We start from the raw sequence: 18,425 nt of genomic DNA, 5'->3' as shown, positions 1-18,425 counted from the left end.
AGTCGGATATCCACTATGGGTCCACAAAGATGGTCACCAGGTTGCCAGTGGGGATGAGAAATTTAATTCTGGTGAACTGTGAGAGAAATCCCTATCTTGTATACTATAGGTTAACAAATGTTTTTAAAAGCCAGGAGGTAGGGCGTGCCTCTTTCGAAAGAAGCTTCGTCTTTGGGGCACAGCCTCTGTGTCACAGATCGGAGGGATTATTATAAGACAGCCTTGTCTTTTAAATGTGATTGTAATATTTATATGTGAACTGCTTCAGGATTTTATTATATTTAGTGGTATATAAATATCACAAATAAATAATACATCATAAATAAACTTGGTGCCCTCCAGATGTTTTGGACTTCAACTCCCATCAGCTCCAGTCAGAATGGTTAATGGTCAGGAATTCTGAGAACTGTAGTCCAAAATATCTGGAGGGCACCAGGTTGGGGAGGGCTGTTGTAAGATCTACATACACACACACACACACACACACACACACACAGCCTGCTGCTCTTTCCCTGTAGAATGTCCTCACTGGGCAGCAGGTTCACTTTGCCTCTGTGAAGCAGGAAACAAGAAAGCCTCACTGGCTGTTAGAAACGATGGTTGGGTTGGCTATAAAGCCCAGCCAAAATGCATGGCCTGCTGGTTACCACAATGCAGGGTGTGGATGGGGAGAGGGAAGGTAAGTACAAGGGATTTTTTGTTTCTTCACCAGTATAGGGGAATGCAAGAAAGGCCTGGAGATATTAAGAGCAGATGCTCTCACCATTTCCCAACCGATTCCAGTGATAAAGGATGCTTAGAAGGAATGCAGAACCAAATAGTGAATAAGCCAAGTAGGCTGCTTGTCTGTTCCCTTTCTCCACAGCAACATTTACTTCAGGCAGAGGGAAGGAAGATCCCATCCCAGCACTCATGGGGTTAACAGCAGACTACATCCTCTTCCATAAAGTCAGGTTTGCTGTGTAGTCCATAATAAAAACAAGAGCAGGAGATCAGCAATAGAGCCTGACCCCTTGATAGCCTAGTATACATCAGCTACAAACACTTTCAATCTCAGTCACCAGTAGCCATTTGCCAAACATCAAGCCACAAGCAGGGACAGGAAAGGAGTTTTGGAATCCATCTGTGAGGCAGTGGCTGAAAGTGCAAGCTGGGTACAGAAAATCCCCAGTTTGTCTCCTCTGGCTAGGTGGCCTTGGGTGTTATAGGGATAAGAACACTGGCTTACTCTACAGGGTTGCTGCCATACTTACTGAAAGAACCTCAGCAGACCTATCTGAAAACTTTCAATAAATGCGAAAACATCCATGCCTGGTTGGGACACCCTTTCAGTGTGGTTGGCATCACTAGACACTTGCCAGCCATGGGTCTTAAGGCAGGTGACTGAAAATGAGAGAACCACTGAACCATTTCATTGCAGCGATCACGCCATATCCGTTCCATCTGGGCAGGCCCCGGCCTGAGCTCTGGCGCTGCAGCCAATTCCACCCTTGGGGAGGCTGAGACTTCAACTGCATTATCTGACATGTGCAGCAATTCAGTTGATAAGCGAGAGGGGGGGAAGGAAGGGGTGGCAGGGAGCGTGAGAGATCCAAATCAGTCCTCAGCCCTGAGAGATAGGACAGAGCAACATGGCTGTCTCCATCAAGCAAGACCCTTGCTGCCAGCACCAGGCTAAAATCACCTCAGTCCTCCAGCGTCCTCCCACAGCTGGAAAAAAAGCAGACTCCAGGGATCCCACATTCAAAGGCAGAACCCAACAGAGCTAGCCTGGCACTCTCAGGCCAGAATGGCTGATTCTGCCTATTCTGTATACAAACACAAACAGACACACAGAGACTCTTCAGGTATACCCCTTAATTCATACAGCAGCTCATTTTAATTTGTTATGGAATTTATTTACATTCAGAGACAACATAACTTTCAGCTGTAAACTCACAATTCCGTGATACGACCAAGCAGGAGGGTGGGAAACAGATACCAGGTCATTGCAGCTACTGCAGGCTCCATCTTGTATTACAGAGGGCATCTCTCAGCCCCTAGAAACAGCATGGCAAGTGCTAGGATCCTGCTCCCCTGAACCTGCACAGTTCAGGGCTCACCAAAGCCGCTGAATCCACCCACCCAGCCCCCGTTCCCCAAATCAGACACCCCCATTTACCTTCCCAAACTTGGGATGCTGGACATAGAGAATCCCCTCTTTCACAGGGTGGTCCATAGGATAGGCTCCAAACAGGCAACCCAAGCGGAGCAAGGAAAAGACGTCTGAGACCGTAAGCTGTTGTGGCTGCCGCAGGAATGAGTCAGTATGTACGATAGCACTGGTGACTTCCTCTGCCCGCCAACTTCCTCTTTTGGGCCTGCATGCACATAGGGAGTTACAACAGGCAGCCGAGTCCCAGGAGACACAGACTGTCCCAAGGGGCTTTTGTCTCAATGAGCGTTGGTGGGGTGAACGTAACTCTCGTCCTGCAGCTGCAGAAGTTGCGCTACAGCGGGGCTGCTAGAGGCATGCAGCATGGCTAGAAACGGGCAGGTTGGGCCACACAGGGGACGGGGATACATAAAACCTCAGAAAGGGTTACTGGAGCCAGAGAACGTAGCAGCCAACCTCCAACTATCCACCAGTCCCTGCCTCCTCTTCTGGGTCACTGGCCGAGGAGCACAAGGCTTGCCCAATGCTGTATGACAACAGTCGCTGATGCAATGGACTATTGCAGCATTGGCCTGCCATTTTCAAGAAAAAAGTGTCGATCAGCTTAAAATGAACAGTAGGTGTTAATAGAGGATAGGGCATATCACCCATACATGTCCAACCAAGCGATTGCCGGAAAGGAGCACAAGGCATTCCTATGATCTGCATCTCCCAATCCACAGCAGCTTGGGGAACAGCACAATGATCACGCTCTTCATTTCAGGGCAGGATCTACAACTGCTATAGCGGTGAAGGAACAACAGGCTCCCAAAAGAGAGAAGGTCCACCATTATCCTATTTCTCGCCCTAGCTGACAACAGTCTCGCCAGTAAGCTGTAGCAGGAGTGGCATTTGAGAAGAGCTGCCCTTCTAGGGCAGAAAGGTCCATTTATTTGCTTGGCTGTGGCTAGCCAAGAGGCAGAGAGCATCTAGAAGTCCATTGAGCTGTGCGCCAGGTAGTCCTTGCGCCCAATGTTGCTGACTTGTTTGGTCTGCATGGCTTCCAGCTTGGGGCAGTCCGTGATACGATGGCCCAGGCCTCCACAGAAGGCACAGCCTCTCTCTCCTGGAAGAGAAAAAGGTGAGTATCAGCCAGAGGTCAGGTCTTCCAAGTGGTGCACAACATGGGGAAAACAAGATATTCCTGTGCAGCACTCAGATATAGTCTACTTCAGGGGAATGGAAACTCTGGTCCACCTGGGAGCCAAATCTGGCTCTCTGGGGTTCCCCAGGTGGCCATGCCTCTTCCCTATGCCTCACCCCTTTCTCTAAATATCCCCACCTCCTTCACCCCAGCCACCACTTTGGTGGTTTCCCAGCTTTTATGTATCCCCCCCCCCCATTCTAAAGGCTGAAATGCTTCTGCTAAGGCGTAGTTCCTGGCAGGAAGAACTTTATGCTACAGGATGCTGACATTTTTGGCCCAGAACCTTTTGCCTTCAGCCCCCACTCACTACTGGAATGCAGCCCTCGAGAGGTTCTCCAAAACTGAACTTGACCCCCGGGGTGAAAGAGAATCGACAGCCGTAGTCTACAGAGCACCAAGCGCTCACCATGCTTATGCCAGGCTGCCTGGAATTTGACTTTAAAACTTTCACCTTTTGTAAGAGACCTGAAATACACCCAGCTTTGGTCCGGGCTTACTGTCTGCTCAGTGATCCTTTGATCCTCTCCTTCTTGAGGCCACTAACCAGACATGGCCTTTCATGACTTTTGATGAACTATGGCCATAACTTTTTCCTGGAGGCCTTTGCCCAAGGCTGAGGTTGAGCTACCTCTCCAGTGAAGCCACCCCAACCTTCTCTGAAGTCTCAGGCAAAACGGCTGCCTCCCACCCCAAACCAGCCACTTACCTCCAATATCCAGCATGGATTCATCTCCACAGTGAAGCACCTGCAGCACAGGTGGCACCTTCTGCTTGGCCTCCAGCAGCAGCGCCTTGAGGTCCATGAGCACCGACTCATCTGGGGACCAAGAGGCAAGTTAGAACAGACACAAGTCAGCTTCTCAGAGAAGGCACCACAGACTTCAGTTACAGGAAGCAAGCCGAGACACCTACTCACACGTGTGTGGGCAATTTCCATAAGGAAGGCACTCAGAATAGAGCCAAAGCCACCCACAAGCCATATCCTGGCTCCCCAGAGGATTCTATTTTCAGCAGTGACTCACAAGACGCTCCAGCAGACTTCTCAGCAGCCTCCCCCCACATGGTGCTAGGCCCAGCCCTGCCAGCATGGGTCACCACTTACGCACCCTTCACACCCCTGCGCAGCCCGCCCAACCTCCACAGCAGTCCCTCTCAGTTCCTCACCGCAGGCTTTGTTGATGAAGGTGGTGGCAATGCCAGTATTCCCCGAGCGGCCCGTACGCCCAATCCGATGAACTGGAAAAGAAAGAAAAAAGGGCCACACCTAAGTCAAGACAGCCAATCAACATAGGGAAAAGCTGGCAGCTGCTCCTTATCCTATTCTCTGAGGGGCAGCCATCCTAATTTAGCCTAGTTCATTTCAGGATTCATGTGAGGCATAAACATGTGCTGCAGAGCAACCAGCCAAATCCTACTCAGTTGAGCTTTTTCCACTCAAAAGGGTTTTTGAATATGGAGCTCCCGTCTTCAGTCCCAGCTTCTGCCAACCTAGCAGTTCGAAAGCAAGAAATTGCAAGTAGATAAATAGGTACCGCCTCGGCGGGAAAGGTGACAGCGTTCCGTGCACCTCGGTGTTCAGTCATGCCGGCCACATGACCACGGAAGCGTCTTCGGACAGCGCTGGCTCTTCGGCTTAGAAACGGGGATGAGCACTGCACCCTAGAGTCGGACACGACTGGTTGGGGACACCTTTACCTTTACTTAAAGTAGCTCCCTCTCGGGAGAAGCTCTTCACACGTGCAAGCATCCTAGCAGATGCAACTAGATAGCCAAAGCCCTCCAGGCCAAGCTAGCCTCTCTTCCATACCATAGTTTTCTATCTCCTCAGGCATGTCATAGTTGATGACATGCTGGATGGCTGGGAAGTCCAAGCCTTTGGAGGCAACATCGGTGGCCACAAGAACATCCTTTTTGCCATCCCGGAACGCCTCAATGGCCTTAGTCCGTTCCTCTTGGTCTGCAAGGTAAAACACAGCAGCGTTAGCAGCAGCGGGATTTCCCCTCAACCGTAATTCAAAGACGACAACAGTTTCCATTCTCCACTAAGAGTTAGTCACAACCCCAAGACAAAAGGCCCATTGTCCCCACAGACACATATATGAAGTGCCAGAGTGAACAGCTCCACAGGCTCTCAACCCTATCTCTTGTTTCCGATGGCGACATCTCTAATGTGCAAGGAAGGCAGGGGAAAAACATGTGAAGCTGGCTGATGTGGGATATTGTTTCCCCCAGGAAAGCTTCTCCTTAACAGGGTTAAAAACCGAAAGCAGGGAGGGTTTGATCCCAGTTTAATAGTGTTAAGTATGGTTCGAGACCAGGAATGTGGGACAAATTCTCCACTGGAGAGAGGACCAGGCACAATGCCCGTAGCTTTTTACCAAACATTCAGTTCCACATCTATTCTTATATCAGCATGTTCAGTAGAAGCTGCACTGCTTAGCCTAGCTCCAAAAGCTAGTGCAGTAATTTGCATTGAGCATGGATGGCATGCCACAGCAAAATCGAAGATCCCTAAAAGCCTGGTAAGACGCTCTGGCCTTCTGTTTGATACCTCTGATCTAGATCTTCTTCTAATCTTTGACATCCTTCACATCTTGTGGATGCAAATTCCATAACCTAATAGAAGACTTGCCTTCTGGTCAGTTTGGAACTTATTGTCTTTCCATTTAACTGGATAGCTCCACGCATTAATGAAGGGGGAAAACAAGGTCTAACTACAGCAAGCTGTTGGATCTGTTACACACCCAATTCTTTTCTTGTTTACAGATTGCTACATGTTCGTGGCCTAGACGTGCTCTCCCTGCATACGAAAGAGTGCATTCAAATCAAGACTCTTGCTGACCTTTTCCACCATGTATGGCTACGGCCTCCACCCCCTTAAGTAACAGGTATTCGTGGATTGCGTCTACATCTGCTTTCTTCTCAGCAAAAATAAGAACCTGCCAAAGAAAAGCGAAGGTAACAATATATAACCAGTGCACTAATGGAACATGCATCAATCCCTCAATCTAAGCAGGGTCCACCCCCAATTTCCAAACCAGGATGCAACACCAAATGTTGGAGCAGCCACTTTGTAGCTGCTCTAAAATCTCCTTCTTCAGAAGACAGAGATTCCTGGCTCAGGCATGTTTCCTTTCATATGCGGAGTACAGAAAGTCAGAACGGTGAGACTCTGGGCTGACCACAGGTTGGGTTTGCACTCACAGGTGGTGGGGTCTTCTGTAGACACTCAAGCAAATACACCATCTTGGCTTCCTCTTTGACATACTCCACTTCCTAGATACAACCAGAGAGAAATGGTGAGAGCCAAAAAGTGGCAGTGCTTTCAGTGTGACAAAGGCAGTGGGGTAGAAGCAGAAGACAGCACAAGCTAAATTATCAGGGCGCAGAAGACGTAGTGCAGGGCAGCACTGGGTTTGGAAGAGGGAAATTCAGGGTCAAATCCCTAAGCTGGATGTTGTTGGACCCCAATTCCCATCAGCACCAGCCAGCATGGGCAATGGTCAGGGATGATGGGAGTTGTTGTCCATCATCATCCAGAGGGCCACGGGTTCCTCACTTCTACCCTAAGCATCCACAACACTCAGTGCTTGATTTTGGTCAAGTGATTAGTTAACCTTCTGAGTAGGGTTGTTATTAGTTGAGAATGTTAAACACGACCCTCAAAAGAGTTACAGGTCAAAACATGTCGTCATCATTTGGGCTACCTATACAACTCAAGGTGGCAATGAGGGCTCTACGAGCCAGTGACGCACCTGTATGACGTCCAAGCTGGCAGCTCCTGCACGTCCCACATTGATGGTGATGGGCTTCACAAGAGCGCTCTTGGCAAAGTTCTGGATCTTCTTGGGCATGGTGGCACTGAAGAGAAGGGTCTGCCTCTGGCCCTAAGGGGGAAAAATGATCCAGACTGGGAGACGGGCAACTAGGGACATCCCATTCAAAGAGGCCACACCAGCAAGAATCCTGCTACCAAACAGTCCCGGGAATCAGTGGGAAGTGGGACGATGAAACTGTGCGCATAAGATGGGCTCACCATCTTCTGAGCATTTTGCAAGTCTGAAAATGGAACAACTTTTGTACTGGGGAAGGAATTTAGCATGCTGAGAATCTCAGCTTTCACTTCCAAAAAGGACCTTCCTGGCTCTCATGGCTGCAAAGGCAGGCTTAAAAGGCATAGGCATTGTCTGGCAAAATCTCAGATACTGAAAGGCAGGAAGGGAAGAACGGGATGAAAGAATTTCCAGTAGTTAGAAGAGGGGCTTTGGTGCCTTGCATAGTTCCTTACCCTTCCCCATGATTAGCAGAAGCAGAGCAAAGGATGCAAAAGTAGATATGCAAACCTTGCTCACTTTGCACGGTCTATAGGTGGTCACACAATTCGCATTTTTCTTGACAGAATGCACGTGTCACCTTACAGCAGGGTAGGCACATCCTGAATATAACCAGCCAGTCAACTGCACCGCAACAAACAGCATCCAGAATGCAAGAGGAGGAAGACGGGCTCACAAGATAAATAGGTGTTCACAATAAGTTATTTATTCGGGCAGAAACACTATTCCCCACCACAGCTTAATTTCTAAAAAAGAGACATTTGCCAGGACTCAAATCTGCCTAGAAATCATACCATTTAACCTGGATGCCTTTCCCCGAATTCCAGGTACAAGGCCAGATTGTGGTTACTTAGTGGTAAGGGAGGGACAAAGGCACTCTCCTCTTCTTTAGAACTTGTTTGCATGTTCCAGGACAGAACCCTGGCTCTAAAAACAAGCCTCAGATCAAATTAAGCCCTGCCACCAGCACCAGCCTGCATGTTTTCATCTAGACAGGGAGAACATTGCTGTTGCCAGAAACAACAGAGCCCAAAGGAAAAAGTTCAAGCAAGCCAGAGGAGTGCAGCCTACTCAGCTGGGAGAGCGCACTGGTCATATCTGCCTCTGGCACCATCACCCGCAGGAAGGAGAAAGGAACAGAATCACACAAGCGGCCATATTCACTGGGACAACATTTGGAGCACAGCCTGCCCTGCCTGGTACCTTGAAGTAAGAAAAGATGGTGCGGATGTCTCCCTCGAAGCCCATGTCAATCATCCTGTCAGCTTCATCCAGTGCCAGGTAGCGGCAGACGTCCAGGCTGACCATCTTTTTCTGCAAGAGATCCATCAGCCGGCCTGGGGTTGCCACCATCATGTGCACACCGCTGTGGGAACAGAAGGAGTCAGATTTGTCACAGGCCCTATTCTGGTCACATTTCCGTGAATAACAAGCAGCAGTATGGTTAGTCCCCTTTAAAGCGTCTATATCCTGCCACCACCTCACCTTTAAAACCTCTTCCCTCTGCAAGAACAGAACAGAACTTCAGCAGCCTTAAGGAGTGGTTAGTAATTGCACTAAGTAATTACTCATGTGAATGTGGCCTTCATTCCAGTCCCACTGCTTTACCAGAGAGGACACCAAGGTGGTAATATAGGATAACTCAGAACTGTGTGCATTCACAGTCAGTAGGATTGTCAGATCAAGAACTTTTAAAAAGGGGAAGTTGGGAATTGCAGTGCCTGAAAAGAGGAGTCAACTACAAAGTCCTGAAATAAGCAATGCTTACGGCAACCTTCTCCAAACTGGTGCCCTTCAGGTGTTCTGGACTTCAATTCCCAACAGCTCCAGCCAGCATGGTCAATTATCAGGAATGCTAGGCGCTGCAGTCCAAAACATCTGGAGGGCACCAGCTTGGGGAAAGCAGCCTATGGGGATTGAAACAAAGGGTTGGGGATTGAAACAAAGGGTAGGGGATTGAAACAAAGGGTAGGGGATTGAACACAGGCCCTGCTTTCTTAACATCCACAGAAGTGAAAAGCAGAACCTCCAAGCCTGTTTTAATTTGCCTCCAGTGCTGCCCTTACTGTTTGATGGTCTCCATCTGCTCCTTGACAGACATGCCTCCAATGCAAAGGGCACAGCGCAACGCAGGCATCCCGTCCTCATGCAGCAGGCGGCAGTAATACTCGAGAATGCCGTGAGTCTGGCGAGCCAATTCCCTCTGCAGAAATAAAGACCCTATTAGTTAGCATCTACATCCCTAGGTGTGTACTCCTCACATCTTTTCTACTCTTGGCCACAACCACTTCACACCCGCCCACCCCCTCCCCCCTATCCAAGCACGTGCACAAGGCCAGTTAAGCACAGGACAGAGGCCAGGGGACTTACCGAGGGGCAGATGATGAGCCCATACGGCCCTTCTCTTTTGGAAAAGGGCAGCCTCTTCTCCTGCTCCAGGCAGAACATGATCACAGGGAGGGTGAACACAAGGGTCTTGCCTGAGCCAGTGAACGCGATGCCGATCATGTCTCTGCCGGAAAGGCTATGGGGAAAATAAAAGGAGCAAATAGAGGGCAGCTGTTTAGGCTGGAAGGAATGGGGTAACAAGTGGAAGGATATGTGTTGGGCTGGGGAACCTGTGGCCCTCTAGATGTCAGACTCCAACTCCCATCAGGCCACCCAGCATAGCCAATGGGTAGGTATGATGGGACTTGTAATCCAACAGCCTCTAGAGGGTTATAGATTCCCCAGCCCTGATGTATGTGGAGAGAAAGGAAGCCTCCCATGACCATCAGGTACAAACTGCTGCTTTTCAGTGTCCAAATACTGCACTGAACCAGACAGATGAGGGATCTGAATTGCCACGAATTGTGAACTATGGCAACACACAGAGAACGTGAGCTTTTGTTTGAAATGAAGTGTATTTCTAACCTTTGTGGCCTTCCAGATGTTGTTGGACTATATCACTCCCATAATCACTGAACGCTGGCCATGCTGACTGGGGCTGATGGGGGTTGGAATCCAACAGCAAATCACAGGCCACAGATTACCTACCCTGCTTTATGGTAACAAAGAAAAGCCTTTAAAGGCGCAATCCTATGTGTGTTTAGAAGAAAAAAAGCCCTACAACTTGCAGCATCCCTCCAGCCAGCCATGGTGGTTGGGGCACACTGGGAACTGTAGGATCCTGTTCTGTCTAAATACACATAGGACTGCACCCTAAATGTATGAGCACCTTAGAAAGTCTAGAGGATCTGGGTAGGGTTTCCAGCAGCCTGGCTGTGGAGCCTCTTCATTCCGCAAATAGCCCAGACCCTCTGCATGGCCCCCAGTCCTTGCTTCTACCCACGTCTTGCACTCTTTGGTACATAACAAAGAGTTATGTACCAAAGAGTTATGTACCAATTAAAGCCGAATACACAACCAAAGTGCTCTGTTCCAGATTCACAGTTGGGGGCTCCTCCTGGACTCCGTGCAGGTGGCATCGGTGGCTAGGAGTGCCTTTCATCAGCTCTTATGCTGATTCGCAAACTGCAACCCCATCTATAGAAAGTGGCCCCTGCCTCAGTTGCAAATGCTCAGGTTACTTCCAGACTAGACTACTATAATGTGCTCTATATGGGCTGCCTTTAAAGATGGCTTGGAAACTTCAGCTGGTACACGGTGCAACTTCACAGATGCTTATAAGAGCCAAATGGTCAGAAGGCACGGTTACGTATTTGTTTCCAGGCACAGATTAAAATGTTGGCAATGACCTTTAAAGCCCTAAGTGGTTTGGGAACAGGTTATTTGAAGGACTGCCTGTACCACCCATATGAACCTGTCCAGGCCTTGAGATTTGCCTCAGAGATCCATCTCATGGACTCACCATCATTACACAGGTGGCCATAAGGGATAAGGCCATTTTGAAAGTGGTCCCATGCTTGTGGAATTCCAGCCCTAGGGAGATACTTATGGCTCCTACTCAACTGGCTTTTAAATGGACCCTGAAAACCTTTTTATTTCAAACTGCTTTTTAATGTATGGCACTCTATATTGTTTTAACTGCTGCCACTGGGATGTCTTGATGTTTTAGATTGCAGTTTTACAGATATCTGACATGTTATGTATTATGATTTGATGAAAAGCTGCCTTGACAGGTGGTACTTTTATTTAAAGCATTTTTATCTTGCTCTTCAGCCAAAACGTCTCCCAGAGTGGCTTACAAAGATCAGAAGTAAGACAGTCTCTGCCACTGCAGTGACAAGTTCCAGAGGGGCAGCTGTGTTAGTCTCTTGCAGCAAAGAGTCCTGCGGCACCTTGAAAAACCTACAGATTTATTGTGGCATAAACTTTTGTGGGCCACAGTGCACTTCACCAGCATCTTACGAAATGGGCTCCTGCCTACAAAAACTTATGCCATAATAAATTTGGAAGTCTTTCTGGTGCCACAGGAGTCTCTGTGGTTTTACCATGGCAGTATATTAGGGGGAAGGGGGAGCATGATTAGCACAAAATGTCAGACCCCTTACACAGAGGGGCAATGTCCAACTACTATCAGAGGTAATATCTTGCAGCACTCACATGGTGGGAATACCCTGTATCTGGATGGGGGTTGGTTGCTGGATCCCCTTCTTCTTCAGGCCTCGTAGGATTGCTGTAGAAAGGGTTGAGCACAGGTTAGTAGTTCCAGAGGCGCAGACTAGAAACAGAGCTATCTCCTGCCATCCCCTTAGAACAAGGGTGTGGACACTGGGAGCACTTTCCATGCTTATTTTTAGCATTCAGATATGTAGATCCCAGTACAACAGTCACACAGGTCGGGCCAAATAAAACACTACATGCATGCATTCTTAGCTGCTTCTCTCTGCCAAATACATGCAAGTGATGGTGGGAAAAGGAAACTGTGTTCCCAGTCACAATAATTTAGAATGGGAAAGTGGCATAATGCACACGCATCTACCACTAATATTTGATGTGATCAGTGTATATATTGAATCTTGCTATGTGTATCCCAAATATAAAAGGTAGTGCAAGAAGCAGCCCTTGGAATATGCAAGCTGGGAAGAGAGAAAAGCTAGAGGCTTTGAAGCCCTTACCTCTAAACTCAAAGTATGACAGCTTCCTTAACCCTCCCATGTGAAACAGAGCCCTGCAGGGTTTTTTTTCTTTTCTTAAATCACCACCACAGTCTCCTACCTGCTGGGAACTTCATCTCTTTGAAACTTTTGATAGGAGGTGGAATGCCTTCTCCTTCCACGAGGATGTGGTACTTCTTACGCACACGGTCATGGCGTGCTTCTGACATAGCCAGGATGTACCGGGGAACCTTCCAGCTGGCAAGAGAACACAGAGGAAATATCAACAGGGATCAAGAATACCAGACAGAGGCCACTCACACTGAAATCAGCGCAATTTCGGTTGTCAGCCAGGGATAGCTGTGTCTGAGACTGCATGGGCTACTCACTGAGAAGGAAGCTAGCATATCCATTAACACAGGGGTGGGCTTGCAGGTTCTACTTTGTTTTTCACTAGAACCCAGAAGTCCACCAATGGGAGCCAAATGCAAAATAGTAGCTCAGGAAGGCGGACACAGAATTGCAGAAAAATGTGCCTCTGAGCACATGCTCAGCCCAAGGATTTGATTTCAATACCACAACTGGAGCTTACACACACATCCTGTTTTCCCCAGACCTTTCTTGATTTCATTAGGCCAGTTTAGGTGGAAAAAATGCCTTTTTGTTGTCACTATTGTTAAACCACTGGGAGCCAGAATCCCTTACTGATCTCCTGCAAATCACCTGTAGATCCCAATCTACCTTCTGCCTGCCGCAGCATTAGAATACCTCAGCTCCATATGAATTGCATCTTCATCCTTGGCAGTTACAAAAGTAACAGAACTACTATCATAAAGGCCTCAATTAAAAAAATTTGACACAGGTGTCTGCTTTACTTAGCTGAAGAATGTATACAGATTTAACCATTTTGATGCAATGGTGATTCCAAAGTGTGGAAAAAATGCTCAAGCAATATGCAAGGTAAAAGGTAAAGGTGTCCCCAACCAGTCGTGTCCGACTCTAGGGTGCGGTGCTCATCCCCGTTTCTAAGCTGAAGAGCCAGCGCTGTCCGAAGACGCTTCCGTGATCATGTGGCCGGCACGACTGAACACTGAGGTGCACGGAACGCTGTTACCTTTCCCACTGAAGCGGTACCTATTTATCTACTTGCAATTTCTTTCTTTCGAACTGCTAGGTTGGCAGAAGTTGGGACTGAAGACGGGAGCTCACTCTGTCACGCAGCACTCAGGTCTCGAACTGCTGTCCTGCCGACCTTCCAGTCTGCAGTTCAGCGTTTTAACCACTAAGCCACCGCGGCTCCTTAATATGCAAGACACCCCCCTTTTTAAAGTGAGATTCCTTTAACCCATTTAACTTTTTGGTATAAATGCAGGTGCTAGCTCCCCTTGCCTTCAGAAAATCATTGCCACTTTACATTCCACTTGCAATAGGATTGCAATTTGCACTCAGCGTAAATAGTACACTCATAACTCTAAAAAAAACCATGCTTACCAGTTTTGATCATATCGTACAAGACTAGTACATGGAATGGCTATCACCACTAGCATAATAAAGTTACAATGGATGGATAAAGTTCTCTTTCCAACACCAGAAGGAAGGAAAATCTGGGTACAGCCTTTCTGGAAGTGCCAGGTTCCAAATGGCTGATAAAAGATCATAATACAATGCTAATAAAACTAAGACATAAAGAGTTTTACCCATCCATGATCAGAATGTGGAATGCAACACAAAATGTATCTTCCCCTTATTAATATTATGTTAAACATGACTTGGCTTTCTGGTCAGTTCTCTAAAGACTACTGCTGTAAGATCTTGAGCACAATGGTAATTCATTGTTATTTCGTTTTCATTTTTTCTCGTGCTGAAGGGGGCTGTTGGGTGTACTAGATAATGAAGATATCTGTTTTCATACTAAGCCAGTATTGGCAGATTATAAGTAGAATCATTTTGTGAAGCAACATGAAGATTCCTTAGAGATATGTGATGTGATGTGCTCTAGTTAGACCGGTGTACAAACTTGCACGTGTTCTAACGAGACTCACACACCCACCTATAAGAAATCTTTAGACATTGGCAATACAGCACCTATAGCTAAGAAGGTGATTCCCACCCAAAGAGATTCACACTCAGACATTGTTGGAGAGGATAATGCCACAATACCACATTTATTGGGGTTTACAAAGATGCAAATGCACAAGCTGGTCTTGGGGGAATTAGCTGAGCAAATGCATTTAACACTTAAGACCAACTGGGGATGCTTCAGCCTTCACCAAGTTATGCTTTGGTGGGGAAATTAACTGCATACTTGGTGAAGCTGAGCTCCAGGCCTAAAAGTAGTTTTCAAGACTGTGGGAAGGAGTCTTCCCGAGGCTTGAAGCACAGAGAGAGAGAGAGAAGGGAAAGAGGGGGTGGAGGCTACAATTTCTACAAAGAACCTCTAAAAGCAATATACCTTTCCTTGGGCTGAAGCCCTTTCCTGAAGACAAGAACTAGTGCGTATTGCAAGTCCTGGTCTCAGGTGAAAGGAAAGCAGAGAGCCTTGACTGGGGGGGGAGGGGGGGGCAAGCATCCACTGTCGGCACCTTGCTCTGGCAAGCAAGGAACTTAGTGATTTCAGCGATTTCAACATGGAGCCTTTCCTCTGGGAGGAGAGACTCTGAGTGATTTCAGCAGCAGTGTGGCACCATACCCCTGGAGGAGGAGGCACCTAGTGATTTCAGCAGCATGGCCCCATACCTCTGGGAAGAAGGGGACTTGGGATTGCCCCAACCTGAGGCTTCTCATACAGTTCAGACGAAGGCAGTGACATCACAACTGTGATTCAGACACTTCTCATAGGCACTGGAAATGGTGCTACTTGCTATGGGATAAAGACTGAGTTGGCCTCCCATCCCGTATAACAAAAGAGGGTGCTTGGGGATGATAGCTATACTCGCTGGAAACAAAACTCCTGCTTACTATCTCTTACTTTTTTAACAAAAGTTGACCTTACGTGTTAATTACTGCCTTAAAAACAAGTGTCAGGGCTGGAGTTCAACAATGGAAGCATAGCGCAAGCAGTTGACTAGGTAACTTACTAGATATCACTCTTGCTATCCAGCACATTCATGTTTTGCTGAATTTTTACCCCCACCTTTGCTTTTGGGGAATGCATTTTAAGAAGTCCATTAGAAATTGAGTTGTTTGATCTAGTCTTGCATGTTGCTCTCAACCCCATTCCTGTGCCTTTCTCCCACCTTTGCTGAGGCTGGGGATGAAGATGCCTGGCTTTTTGGCTGTCTCTCAAAATGGAGTCAGTACTGTTCACTCAAAGGAGAGCTACTTCGTAAAACATATCAACTACCTATCTAATCTTCTACTCTCTCCTTCCATGGGAGAATCATGACTATTACAGTCCATGTTATGTATGGTACAGCAGTCTTGATAACCACCCTGAGTCTGACAGGGTTAAGAAGAAGAAAAAACTCCACACACTAGCAGCAATAGTTTCAAGAGTCTAGGCTAGGAATTCACAGCATACACGTCAGTCCTTTTCCTTGGGAACCTTAGCAAGAAAAGTATCTGTGGCTCGTGTCTCCCGAAGAGTGTTGCATAAGTCAGAGTATCATTTAAATCGTACTGACATGTGAGATCTACCTGGTTTTAATGGGATCGTCGTATGTGATGCCCTTTGCCATTTCCTTCACAGACATCAGAGCTGCATGAGAGAAAGAAAACAGTCAGTGAACCCTTTACAAGGCCAAGGGACATGTGGTCTCATCAGCAGTCATAGAAAAAGGGAGATCACGGCAAGGGATGTATAAGGGATTTCTCTGACCCGTGAGACATAGGTCTTATTTGTGATAGCAACAAGAGGTAGGAGGCACTGGGGTCCATGGTGTGGCTTGCGCTTAAAGTGATTGACTGTGGCTGTAGCACTTTCATGCTCCTCCTCACCACCACCACTTCTGCCCAGTAACAATGGATCATAAAAGAGTATTTGGAGAATATTTTCTTGCCACTTACCTCGCCCTTCTGCCACACTCTCCAGAATTTTCTCCTCTTCCTTGAGCTGCTTCTCTTTAGCTGATTCTTTACGTGCTGGGAAAGGTAACAGAGCAGTCAATTAAAGTGGGGAACCTTTTCCAGAACGAGGGCTGACGTGGCTCTGGGCAAGAAAGTTGAGGGCTACATGCCAGCAGTGGGCAGGGTCACATTCCAAAGTGGGCAGGGTCACATTCCAAAGTGGGCAGGACAACCCATTTCTGGCATGTGCCCCCCTCCAATGTGATTGCCCAGACCCCATTTACATACACACACACATCCATTTTTACACAGAACACAATCCCTCCTCCCAAAAATGCCCCTCTACATGGCATTTTGGCTTTTAAAAGCCTCTATTGGCATCAATGGAGCCTTTAAAAAAGCCTGATTGAGGCATAGGGGCCATTTTTGAGGGAGCCCTGCAGCATTCACAGAGGGGAAGGTTGGCCCTTCCCTTCCCAGCAGTGCCCCTTCCCCAAATGACCCCTCCCCCAGCATAGCAATTAGGCTTTCAAAAAGCATAAATGCAGCACAGAGGGGTGGGCAGCAGGGAAAATCTCTTACCTCCAATCAGCTGCTGATTAGAGACAAGAGACTTTTCCTGTCTGGGAAGCGTTGGAGGGGCCTGGGAAATAAACTGGTGGGCCAATGGGGAAGCCCAGATCCATCCATAAATCAATCTGAGCTTGCCAACTCTACCTTCTGCTTTCTCCTTGAGGTGTTGGTGCTGATCCAGGAGGCTGACATTGGACTGTGGACCCAGGGGAATGTCATCTTCATCACCATGATAATCACTGCCGCTGTCCCTTTGTTCCTCCTCCAATACCCCCTTGCGGCGCGTCTGCAGCAACTTCTGTAGCTGAATATACAGAAGATGTAGTCAAGAGCTTAGAATGAACCACGGGGACCGAAGCCTTAGCTGGCAGCGCCCCCAGCCACCAGCATAACCCTTTTTCATCTCCTTCAGAATCCTCCTCAAGACTTGAAGCCTCAGCTGATGAGAGTTGGAGTCTAATAACATCGGGAAGGCCAAAGGTTCCCACCCCAAATGCTTTAGGCATTTAGACCAAGACTGCAACACCAAAGCCAAAACTTAGAAGCCAAAACTAGAACACTACGTTTTATTCATACCAGCGGTTAGCACTGGGCCCAATTAAAAGTATCTTCCAAGCGTATAGACAAAAGGCCCTTCTCGGTGGTGGCTGCCCAATTATGGAATGCTCTGCCCAGTGAGGTCTGCCTGGCGCTAACACTGCCATCTTTCCAGCACCAGGTTAAGACTTTCCTCCACTCCCAGGTATTTGACAGATTATTACTTTTAACGGGCCCAGGGATTTTTTGTTGTTGTTGCTTGTGCAAAAGCGTTCTATATTTTTGCATACAAATGGTTTTACATTACATTTTTAAGGTTTTAATCTTTGCAAACCACCCAGAGACCTTTGGCTATTGAGCGGTATAGAAATGTAACAAATGAAAGGAAATACATGGAGTTCCTTATCCTCAACTTTAAGTATCCTCAGCTTTAAGTAACCTCAGCCTGTTCTGACACAGCTGGGGCACTTACAGGCAGGTCTGATTTGCGACGCCTCTCCGTTTGCTTTGGAAATCTACTACTGGCAGGGAGCAGACCGAAGCTCAGGGCTGGCACAATGCCACAAAGAGAGGGGGCACAGGAGAAGTCCTCCGGCTGCGACCCCTGCGCGTCATCCCCCAATCAACTCAGTGGGGTTTTGCTTCCCCCGTAAAGAACATGCCTAGGATCGGGCCGCAGAGCAGGCAACAAGGGCAGTGGCAAGCGGCTTCCCGTCTACCACCCCCGCGCCCGGGCTCTCCTTACCATCTGCTGCTTGCGCTGCTTGACGGGCACGTAAGGCTCATAGTCGTCGTCGTCGTCGTCGTCTTCCTCCTCCATCTCCTCTTTTCCGGACAGGCCCGACGCCTCCGATTCCGATTCCGCTTCACGCTGCCTCTGCGGGGAGTAAGAGAGCCGAGCCACTCATCAAGAGCGGGGAGATGCTGCCTTCTCCCGGCGGGGAGCCCCAAGTTGGTATCTCAGACGGGGAGGGTGAGAGCCTTACCTTCCTGCCGTTTCCGGCCTCCATGTTTTCACCACTCTGTCTCTCCTCGCGTGACAAACACGCACGTAGCCAATGAGAGGAAGTAGAACGGTCAGGTGCTAGGACGTGTAC

At 48.0% G+C, this 18,425-nt stretch overlaps 3 protein-coding genes across 12 annotated transcripts in view; all 3 read right to left on the bottom strand.

Annotated features, from left to right (window-relative positions):
• Positions 1 to 2,246, bottom strand: part of DOK3 (docking protein 3) — a 15,014-nt gene extending 12,768 nt beyond the window's left edge. For 2 of the 8 annotated variants that reach the window (XM_084839415.1, XM_084839416.1), the window contains exon 1: positions 1,940 to 2,029. In XM_084839415.1, the coding sequence (XP_084695541.1) occupies positions 1,940 to 2,029 (90 nt within the window). Of the gene's footprint in view, positions 1 to 763; positions 832 to 1,939; positions 2,030 to 2,161 lie in introns of those variants that run through there. The other 6 variants (XM_084839418.1, XM_084839423.1, XM_084839422.1 and 3 more) reach the window with 6 other exon arrangements.
• On the bottom strand, positions 1,845 to 18,352 carry DDX41 (DEAD-box helicase 41). 3 transcript variants are annotated; one of them, XM_084839414.1, is made up of 17 exons: positions 18,315 to 18,352; positions 18,074 to 18,205; positions 16,936 to 17,095; positions 16,219 to 16,293; positions 15,850 to 15,910; positions 12,335 to 12,471; positions 11,720 to 11,792; positions 9,545 to 9,698; positions 9,241 to 9,377; positions 8,378 to 8,540; positions 7,097 to 7,228; positions 6,546 to 6,617; positions 6,184 to 6,280; positions 5,149 to 5,298; positions 4,506 to 4,577; positions 4,048 to 4,158; positions 1,845 to 3,260 (listed from the first exon to the last, which is right to left on the bottom strand). In XM_084839414.1, exons 1-17 carry the CDS (start codon positions 18,336 to 18,338, stop codon positions 3,124 to 3,126), a joined length of 1,887 nt encoding a protein of 628 aa, XP_084695540.1. In that variant the 5' UTR covers positions 18,339 to 18,352; the 3' UTR covers positions 1,845 to 3,123. The 3 variants fall into 3 exon arrangements, 1 of the variants encoding a protein (XP_084695540.1); XR_014788456.1 differs by lacking the exons at positions 1,845 to 3,260; positions 4,048 to 4,158 and adding an exon at positions 4,874 to 5,000; XR_014788455.1 differs by lacking the exons at positions 1,845 to 3,260; positions 4,048 to 4,158 and having other exon boundaries at positions 4,874 to 5,298.
• Positions 18,344 to 18,425, bottom strand: part of FAM193B (family with sequence similarity 193 member B) — a 45,718-nt gene continuing 45,636 nt past the window's right edge. Inside the window, exon 11 of the mRNA XM_084839412.1 lies at positions 18,344 to 18,425. The gene's annotated coding sequence lies outside the window, so the exon portion shown is untranslated.

Source organism: Heloderma suspectum, chromosome 2 (genome assembly GCF_057233095.1).
Source record: "Heloderma suspectum isolate Gila_16-S chromosome 2, 16-S_ref, whole genome shotgun sequence".
Classification (NCBI taxonomy): Eukaryota; Metazoa; Chordata; class Lepidosauria; order Squamata; family Helodermatidae; genus Heloderma; species Heloderma suspectum.
This window is presented reverse-complemented; position numbering and strand designations above follow the sequence as displayed.

What these genes read in the sequence shown, in the direction of transcription:
- DDX41 (XM_084839414.1), bottom strand. Translation starts at nt 18,338, where the DNA reads ATGGAGGCCGGAAACGGCAGGAAG. An exon ending in ATACAGGGTATTCCCACCAT is followed by an intron (nt 9,699 to 11,719) that starts GTGAGTGCTGCA and finishes TTTTCCCCATAG; the next exon opens with CCTTTCCGGCAGAGACATGA. An exon ending in AGCCATACATGGTGGAAAAG is followed by an intron (nt 5,299 to 6,183) that starts GTCAGCAAGAGT and finishes TTTACCTTGCAG; the next exon opens with ACCAAGAGGAACGGACTAAG.